General features: G+C 40.4%; 1 protein-coding gene across 1 annotated transcript; it reads left to right on the forward strand.

Moving 5' to 3' along the window:
• Positions 1–415: 415 nt before the first annotated feature.
• Positions 416–10,411, forward strand: LOC308660418 (uncharacterized protein). The gene is made up of 4 exons (XM_081314789.1): positions 416–1,394; positions 5,412–5,490; positions 7,893–7,953; positions 9,442–10,411. Exons 1-4 carry the CDS (start codon positions 990–992, stop codon positions 9,566–9,568), a joined length of 672 nt encoding a protein of 223 aa, XP_081170915.1. The 5' UTR covers positions 416–989; the 3' UTR covers positions 9,569–10,411.
• Positions 10,412–10,630: the final 219 nt, after the last annotated feature.

The following is a 10,630-nucleotide window of genomic DNA, read 5'->3' on the forward strand; positions in this document are numbered from 1 at the left end:
CTTTGGGACAACTGTGACCTGGATGACTGAGACTCTCCATAGACAGTTAGCGGATGTGAGAGCTGAAGAAGCATCTTGGGTGAGAAGCGAAACGTCTTCAACGGAGAAGCAAGAAAGTCCAGTTGCCTCGTGAAAAAGCATCTTGCCGATAATCATGACCTGGGTGACCGAGAATCTCCACAGACTTTTGGACTACAGCGCCATATTAGAGCCTTGGTGGAGCAGTGGGCTAATGCCTCCTTAAGTAACACCAGCTGCCTGCAATTAGTGCAGGTTCGCATCCCACCAGGCTCAAGGTTGACTCAGCCTTCCATCCTTCCGAGGTAGGTAAAATGAGGACCCAAATTTATTATTTATTTATTTATTTATTTATTTATTTATTTATTTATTTATTTATTTATTCGTTTTATATACCGCCCTTCTCCCGGAGGACTCAGGGCGGTGTACAGAGCAAAGTAAGTATACAATAAACCAACAATAAAACAAATAAAACCCCAGAGATTGTTGGGGGCAATAAGTTGACTTTGTAATAATGCCTCTTGGGGGTGTGTGTGTGTGTGAAAGCCCTAATAAGCAGGCATACACATAGAATGAAGGCTACTGCTAAGCTTGTAAGCCGCCCTGAGTCTTCGGAGAAGGGCGGGATAGAAACGGCAATAAAATAAAAAAATAAAAAATTAAAAAAATATGCCAGCTCACAGGGCACAAGGCTGGGTAAATTGGCCATTGCGGTGCCAAAATCTCAGCAGCACCAGGTGGCCCATCTCCAAGGGGGAACAATCGCCCTCTTCCCCCACGCATCTCCCCCTTTCCCCTCCCTCGACATCCCATCGCTTTCCCCGCCGCCTCGGAATGTGCTTCTCTCACTTTCGATTCCGCTTCGGCTGGGCTTTGACGCGTCTCCTTTGGCGCCAAACGGTGCGGTGCTCGCACGGGAGGGAGGGAGGGAGAAAAGCGGGCGGCGAAGCGTTTGGCTGGATTTCTCCCCGATGCGTGGAAAGCAGATCCCCGACGTCTGCGGGTCTCTGTCGCCAAAGGAGAAACTGCAGGCTGACAAAAAGGGGGCGACTTGTTACACGGGCATGAAATATAGGATTTGCTTCGCGGGGCTGGTTGCCCTCCCTTCCCTCTTATTCCTCGTTTTCCTGAGTTTGTATCTGCGGTCCATCAATTCGACTTCGGCCAGGGAGATGGAGAAATGCCAAGTGGAGCTGCAGAACCGAACTTCCCACATGCGGGCTAACCTCGACGGTCTGGGGAAGCGCGTGGAGGAGACGGAGAGCGACCTGGAGAAGGCGAGGGCCGAAAGAGACGGGCTGCGAGCGGAACTGGCGGTCGCTAACCGGAGCCTGGAGAAGGCTAGGGAGGACTGGGGCTCCTGTCAGGGACAACTGGTAAAGCAGTCTTTTTTTTATTAAAAAGTTTTACAGTACATTTTTGAATACAAAACCCCTCCCCTCCCCCTCCCCTCTCCCCAAACCTCCCCAACTCTCCCCTCCCCGACTTCCCAGAGCTAAATACAGGGTATAAAAATACGAACAAACATAATCTAAAATATGCAAACAACAATAAGATATTAAATTCTATCGCACTTTAACTCTTAATAAAATAACTACAAGCTAATTATACATCATATAAATCCGCTACTTATTCAAATGCTAAGTGAAACTTTTTAGTCCCATATTTATTCTGAATATAATCTATCCATCTCTTCCACTCCACAGTATATCTCTGTTGCGATTGATCTTTCAAATACGCTGAAATCTTTGCAGTCTTTTTATTACTATTACTATTACTACTACTACTACTATCATCGTCATCATCATCATCAAATTCTAACATGATCCTGTTAACAGGTTGGGGATTTCCCCCCCCACACACACACCAGTATTAAGTCGTAGTTTACTTTATTAAGTTGAGCTTGGCTTGGTTTGATTAATTTAGAAGCCTGTCCCAGATATGATTTGACTTGTTTAATTTAGAAGCCTCCCTAGACAGTCCAGAAAACTTTGGGTGAGTCATAGTATAACAAACAATAAAATAGAATATGAATAATTCAAAAAGTAAAATAAGAACAAGAACAATAAGAGCAAGATGGCAGTCCAGCCAATAACACATAACCCCCCCCATCTCCCTGTATTTGACAACACATACACAACCCTCCCCCATAAAATAAGTCAGGCTAATAATGTGTTCCTGCCCCCCCCCCTCAAAATCAGGAAAATTAAGTATATGTAGGTTTCCCAATTTCCAGTTGCTCTCTCTTCTCTGATTGTTTGCAGTAACAGTGGTTACATTTGGCCTGCTGGCTAGGGCTTGTAGTTGAAAATATCTGGAGGGTACCAGTTTATCTAATTCTGGCTTAACCTCTAGGCTGCTATCTTATGAGTTGATAATCAGGCATAGTCAGGCCAAGGATCTATGCAAGGAAAACTGCAAAAGTCAAAACAGGAAAACTTGATGGATGATGTCTGTCTGGAACTGATTTATATACTTTTGCCCCTCCTTTATTTATTTATTTATTTATTTATTTATTTATTTATTTATTTATTTATTTATTTATTTATTTATTTAAATTTATATACCGCCCTATTCCCATAGGACTCAGGGCGGTTTACAGGGAAAATTAAAAGTTAAAATACATCACATACAATTAAAATCGATTAAAACTAAGATTAAATTAATCCCTGAACTTAACTAAAACCCCATTAATTAAATAATTAAAACCCCTCAGATTTACTATAATACTTGCATTTTTTCCCATGATGTCTTAATCCTGTGGGCTAGTTTGAATCTTTTATTAATTGAATAAAGTTAACATTAATTTTGATTATTACAGTACTTGATTTAAAAATGGCTGGCCCACCTTTTAGACAAATCATTTCAGGCAACTAGTCTGTTGGCAGGAATTTTAAAAAGACAACAAAAATAATGAAGTTATATATTTAAGATTTTACTGATTAAAATTTCTGGCAAATAAGTTTCCAATATTTGCCATTGGTCTCAGTCTCTATATATTGTAAGCACATTCAGTGGCTACAATTTGCAAAAATGGATAAGAGAAATTGTAAGAACTAAATAAAAAGTGGAAATTGTTTCATTTGACAAAAGCAGTAACATTATAACTGCTGAACCTAATCAACGATTAACAATAAACAGTGCTTATCTCCAGCTATCAGTTGCAAATTGTTGACTGTAGACTTAGGTTATAGGCTAAATTAATAACCTAAGAACCAACACAAAGGAAACTTGAACACAAAGCAGATACCTCCAATCTGAGATTCTTTCAATCTGTTAGATGATAGCTTATTTTTCTGACTTGAGGCCATGAAAGTAACTGGGGAATCCTGCCACAAAAGGAAGCTCTCTGCTAGACAACTTTAAATGGTAAAATGGATTGAGAAAAATCCATTCAAGGTAACAAAACCTAATTTATTTGTCCTAAGTGATTGTTTTTATAATGGTTTGATTTTTTTTCCTCTTTCACTTTTGGTTTCCTTGTGCACCATCAAGAATTCTCTAGGATTGAAATAAGCTAGAAATGTTAGAAAAATAAATTAAAGCAGATAGATAGATAGATAGATAGATAGATAGATAGATAGATAGATAGATAGATAGATAGATAGGTGAGATTTAAAAGTCCAAAATCTGATACTCACAACTCAAAGACAAGTCTGGTTAACAAAAACAAAGATTTATTGAAAAGAAATTGAAAATAATAAAGAAAGAAAGCGTTTGCAAACGCGGCCTCTTAGACCCTTCCCAAGTTGGATTGGGTTCGAAGAGCGCACTGAGCAAGTTTCAAACTAGGCATTTATACTTTCTTTTCTCGATACATGAAACTTAAGTTAGTCTTTGAAGTCATTTACATTTCTAAAAGATCTTTGAACTTTTACATCCAAAAGACTTATTGTAGCAACTTCCTTACTACACTATCTTGTTTTACTCACCACCTTGAGGTGTTCCTATCCTTTTAAACATTTCAAAAGAACTTTGTTGATTACCATGTGTGAAATAGATAGCCCCACATCTTAGTGTTACATTTTATACAATTTATAAAAGAATAACCTTTATTTATTTTCCTTTAGATAGATAGATAGATAAGCATACATCCAAGAATGTAGCAGAGCAATTTGAGTTTCTCAAAATGTTCCTGGTACAAACTTCAGTAGGCTTAAAACAATGGTGAAATTAATTATACTGACTCCGTCATGGCAGGGAGAACAAGCATATGTGGCAGGGAAGGTCAAGTAAACAATCTGTGGGCCTCTTGGTATCTGAAAAAAATTCCCTCCCCCCCCTCTCTCTCTCTCTCTGTCACACACACACACACACACACACACACACACACATACACAATTTTCCTGAACAGATATTTCACTTTTTTGAAGTGAATCTTCAGCTGTCCTCATAGACACTGGAAAACCAGCTCTGCCAGGCATGTAGTGTGTAATAACTTCCTGAGAAGCCTATCAGGCCATTTTCTCATTTAGAATTCCAAGATTCAAAATACTTAAGACTGTCTTAAAGGTGCTTTTTCAAAAGGCAGCTGGGCTTTCTTTCTTTTTCCTTAAAGATGTCTTCAAGGAAAAACAATAACAAAGGAAGTCCAGTTGCCTTTTGAAAAAGCACCTTTAAGAACCATGACCTGAATGATTGAGAATCTCCATAGACATATACTTAATACTTAAAAGAGGATTACCATTGTGCTATAAATACTACCGAGCAGGAGGAGGCGCTATGCAACTGGTTTCCATTGATTACATGAGGGTTCCTCTCATCAGTATGATTTATAGCCTCTATAAACTATAGAAGCCTCTCTTAAGAAGAAAGATCTTGAGGCTTCTGGTATGAGTTCAAAAGAGTCAGTGCTGTTTCTCTCTTGTTTCTGCAAAGTCCCAAATTTGCTCCTATAGACCAGACATGTCAAACACAAGGCCCGGGGGCTGGATCCGGCCCGTGAAGTGGTTTCATGTGACCTGCGAAGCCATCCTGGAAACAGTGAGGGAACGGCCCCCACTGCCTTGGCCCAGAGACCCTCCTCCTGCCAGAGCCCCTCAGATCTGTCCCACTCCTGCCCAGGTCCCCATAGGCACCCTTGATGCGAACAATGTAGAGCTGGCCACGCCCACCCAGTAGGCCATACGCACTCTAGCCATGCCCACCCAGTAGGCCACACCCACCCGGCCCCCTGAGAGCAACCTCAATGCTGATGCGGCCCTCAATGAAATTGAGTTTGACACCCCTGCTATAGACTGTCACAGGGACTTGTGGCTTGCATGATTCTGTTCTTCTGGTCTGACATATCAAGAGAACCAGTAGACTTTAGGACAGTAGTCACGTCTTAAAAAGAAGGTTCAACACAACAATGTTGGCATTGACAGATACCTTTCCTTCTGGTCTCCATCTAGAAAAGTTTGGAAAAAAATGCCACATCCCAAGTGAAGGAAGCTGTCCAGCGAGAAATGGAGAAAAACAAAGTTGCTAAAGGTGAGGTGGACCAATGCGGACCAGGGTGGATGATAATAGATTGAATTTTGGAAGAGAACTCATAGATAGTAAATTAAGACCATGGGGAAAGCTTTGTCCCTTCTTAGAACACAATTTGATTGCCCCCAAGTGACATTTTCATCAATACTTTGAGTCACAAAAGACATTACAGCTGAGGTGGCGCAGTGGTTAAATGTAGTATTGCAGGCTAATTCTGCTGAGTGAGAGGAGTTTGACCCTCACCAGCTCAAGGTTGACTCAGCCTTCTATCCTTCTGAGGTGGGTAAAATGGGGACCCAAATTTTTCGGGGCAATAGGCTGACCCTGTAAACTGCTTAGAGAGGGATGTAAAGCACTATGAAGCAGTATATAAAAATCTAAGTGCTATTGCTATTTTGGAAATCCTTTTATTTCCTGAATTGGCACCATTGCTGGGGTCTTTACAAAGACCAAATTCATCAACACTATTTTAGACAATGGAGAAGATATAGCTGCAGGCTACCTTCCCTTCACCTCATTAAACCCTGGTTTTAGTTTCAACAGTCTGGAAGATTGTATACAGTAACGTAATGTGGGAAGTATTAGAAGTGAAGAATGGGGTTTCAATTGGATAATGAGGGCTGCCATTACGCAGTTTCTGAGCCCCATTGCAGAACCCTCTATAAAGGGGAGGTGCTTAGATTTTTAAAACTCTTGAGAACCATAGTGATGAAGCTGATTTGCCACCATAGGTTTGGGGAGTTTGCTGATCTGCCCCATTAAAAGTTGTTGGAAACTTCCCCCACTTTTGTGGGGAATTAATGATTTAAAATTTAGTGATGGACTCCCAAGGGTGCTCCAATAAGAGTAATGATAGTGTGTCACTCTTTAAGCTGTCCAACTGGAGAATTCTTTGCTTTTTTAAATTTTCAAAACTTTAATTAGTGCCAATCTTGAAACAGAAGGGGTAACTATGTAACCCCTGTGGATGTAGAGAAAGTTTTAATGAGAAATTGTCTTACCAATGAAAACAGATGTCCAGATCTAAAAAAAAATATTGGAGAAAGGAAAATATAGGGAAAACAAGAGGAGGCTGCAATTACTTAGACAGGGCAATGTCCTAAATTATGGAAACTAGAGGCTCTATTTGGCAAATGCTAACAGAATAAAGCTGTGGAACAACCATGTCTGGCAAGAATATCACCAAGATACACAACAAATCCATAACAGCATATAGGACAGCCCTATTCGAAGAAATGGTAGGAATGCATGCAGAAGCAAAGCAGATTTTAATCCATTATTGAGGGTCATGAGAGCCTATCAGATTGGATTTTCATAGATGAAATTATAATAAAAACGGTGACAAATGAAAAAAAAAGAATTAAGAGGTCCCTTTGAATTGCAAGGTCCTATAGCTTGCTTAGCTTATGCCTACAAAAACATTCAGAAAGCAGGAACAATTAACAAGGAAGGGACACAGACATCGGCCTATGAAGATCCAAGCCCAGGGTTCAAAACCTCTCTCTCTCTCCTATGATCTCCCAATGAAACATGAGAGCTTAATCAAGGAGGTACAGTAGTAACTAGTTTCAATAGAAGAGAATATTTATAATTCAGAGTTGATCTGTGGGGTCTTTGGTGCTCTCTGAGCTTGTTTTCTTGAAGATGTTTCATTACCCATCTAGATAACATCATTTGCACTGATGATGTTACATAGCTGGGTAATGAAACATCTGCAAGAAAACAACCAAGCTTAGAGGTCACCAAGGACCCCACAGTAACTAGTTTAGCTTAGCTGATGGTTTCTACTTTAATAGGAATTTTGTGTCTGTGTGTGTGTGTGTGTGTGTGTGTGTGTGTGTGTGTGTGTGTGTGTGTGCAGTTGCAGCCTCCACTTGTTTTCCCTTTCTCCAATAAACTCCTTTTTGGAACTCCAGTCTTATAGAATCTGTTTAGGGAAACTGAATTTTCTTGGACAATCGAAAGACAATCAAAAGAACCCTACTTTGGTTGCCCTTGATATACCTGGAAAATCAGAAATGATCTAAAATCAGAAATGATCTATCTTTTTTATGGAATTGTAGTCTGATTTTTACCCGTTCTATCTTGATAAAAATAATTTGAAGAGGCTCCAGTATCATTTGACTTTGGGGCCACCAAAGCTGAATTGCATCTCTTCAGCTGTCTAATCACTGGATCAATTTATCAGATGGTTAAGGGGCACTATGGTACCTTCACACCTGCTGTGTGAAAGTTTGGGGGGGCAGCATTTAAGACCAACCTTTCAATAATATCAAAAAACCCTCTTCAAGTCATGCTTGAATATAAAAGAAAGAAATTGCAGAGAGTGAGGAAAGAAGCTGCAATATAAACTTAGTTTAAGAACAAGAAGATAATTTGTGACTCTTGGTTCCTTTATTTAGAGGAGATTAAACAGCTTAAGCAACAACTCTCCAACTTACAACAGAAAGAAGAGCAACAACAGTAAGAACACAAAATTATGATTCTATATATTTACCTTTAAATTTTGAAGAATTTCCCTGCTGGAAATTCTCAAGTAAACAACTGGATGATTCCAGGAAATGTAGAACCGGGTAAGAGGGGGATGTTCCTCTCCTGGTTCTCTCTATAACACCGGTGTCAAACTCGATTGTGTCACCTGACGGATCACAACGTTTTTTGCATTTGTGGAGCCAGGGTGGGCATGGCCTGTGCGTGACACATCCCTATCTAGACTGGGATGCCTTGCGTACAGTCACTCATGCGCTCGTGACTTCTCGTCTAGACTACTGTAATGCTCTCTACATGGGGCTGCCCTTGAAGTCCACTCGGAGGCTCCAACTGGTGCAGAATGCAGCCGCGCGAGTTGTGCTAGGAGTTTCCCGATACTCCCATGTTACACCTTTGCTCCGCGAGCTGCATTGGCTGCCGGTTGTCCTCCGGGTGAGATTCAAGGTGTTAGTAATGACTTACAAAGCCCTACATGGCATGGGTCCGGATTACCTATGGCAACACCTGCGGCTGGCGTCAACCTCCCTCCGTCCAGTGCGCTCCCACAGAGAGGGCCTCCTCAGGGTGCCTCCGATCAAAGAATTTTGATTGGTGGCCCCCAGGGGGAGAGCGTTCTCTGTGGGCGCGCCAGACCTATGGAACCGCTTGCTGGTTGAGCTCCGGACGGCCCCCGACCTTCGCTCCTTCCGGCGATCTAAAAACGTATCTATTTGAGCAGTCTGACCTGGCCTGATGGGTTAGGGTTGGGGTTTTAATATATCTTAATTATTGTTTTAACCTTGGGCATTTATTTAATTCGTTTTTAACTTTTGTATCCTGTTTTTGTATTTATTGCCCTGTACACCGCCCTGAGTCCTTTGGGAGAAGGGCGGTATAAAAATGTAATAAATAAATAAATAAAATACATCCGGCCTGCGGGCTGCCAGTTTGATACCCCTGTTCTACAGCCTCAGGTATTCAGAGATAGATTATCTCCAGATGGGTAAGTTCCTTTCTTAGTTATCATGGCTAACTTTCTTGAATAGCCTGGTCACCATTCCATTTACCTGTTAATCTATTACTTACCACAGTCTGCATAAATTGGCAATCGTAAATTTAAAGTTCACCAAGACCTTCTCAGGTATCCACAAATTCAAAATTATTTGCCAGATACTGAAAATATTTGCAAAAAACTAAAACACTGTCATTTTCTCACTGTTATTTTGTATTATTAAAAATAGTGTTTTTATCATGAAAAAATATTTATGTTAATATCTAATAGATTTTACATTGTTCTTTATACATGACTCAATAAGTAAATATTTATACATGACTCAATAAGTAAATATTGTGGAAATACATGTATTTTAATTTTTAATACAGTAAATATTGATGACTATAGCCCATCAAAAGCGGGAAGGGGTCTTGAGTGCAAATGTTCAAAAAATACTGTTCTAATGAGACAATGTTCTCTTTCCCCAGAAAGGAGATTCAGCATCTGGAGGATGAGCTTATGAAACATAAACCTCTTGAGCGTTCAGAGGGAGGCCTTCTTCTCGGGCCTTCTGTGGTCCTTCTCCCACTTGTCCTTGCTGGACTCCTCCTTTAGTCCATTTGGACTCTGTTCAAGTTGGGGTGGGTGGGCAAGTGTCAAGCCTCACCCTACTTCATCTGCATAACCATACCCCTTCTTCTGCGATTGAATTTTGGAGACTTCTGAGGCTGTGCTCCATTAGGACCGGAACCTGATTCTGATGCCAGACTTGCATATTTATCTTCTGTGATAACTCAGATTTTGGGCACAGCAGTGGAGTTGCCAGAGCTTGCATTCATTACATTGCACCAACTGTTACATCAAATTTGGCAAATAAAAGTTAACTTTTGTTTATGTTAATAACCTGTATCGGGTGAATGTCAAATTGGGAGAACTTTCTTTGCTTTCTGATGGTTCCACTTAACCTCACAAACTTCTCTGCGCTACTCAGAAATTTCAAAGAGCCAAAAGAAATTCCTGAGCCGAGGTTCCAGCAAAGAAAACAACTTTATTTTGGCCAAGGTAGAGTTGGGTAACCTTCTCCCTCTTCGTGGCTGCTTAAGAGGGATGAAGGCATACCCAGAAGAGATTTCTTCTACCTTTTATACTCTTTCAGAACAAAGAGATCCAGGTCTCTGTACCAGGGGCAAGGAAGCACAGAAAAACAAATTCCAAGATGATGACTCATATACAACAATCTAGGTTCCAACCGTAACTCATTTCCCTCTCCCTCCTCTTTATTTCTTGGACCACTGGACTTACCTTGCTCTTTTCATGTAAGCAATCTCCTTTATATTTGACATGACACGTTGCTTTTTCAATACACTTGAAATACTTGCTTTCATGTAAATAATTTCCTGATACGAAGCACTTGTAAGGTTGCTTGCATGTAAGCAAATTTATATAGAACGGCTACAAACTAACACTACTAATGTCAAACTTAAACATAATAAAATCATAAACATAATGAAACCATAAGCATAACGAAATCGTAAGTACAATCAGGTCCCTTCAGTTTGGTGGCTTCTCATGTTAATGTTCAGAAGACCAAGATACTCTGATTGTGCAGAAGGTCTCAAGTTTCAACCTCTGTTAACTAGTCATGATGGGAAGAAAACCAACACACATAAATACATA

Source organism: Vipera berus, assembly GCF_964194415.1.
Source record: "Vipera berus genome assembly, chromosome: 1".
NCBI lineage: Eukaryota > Metazoa > Chordata > Lepidosauria > Squamata > Viperidae > Vipera > Vipera berus.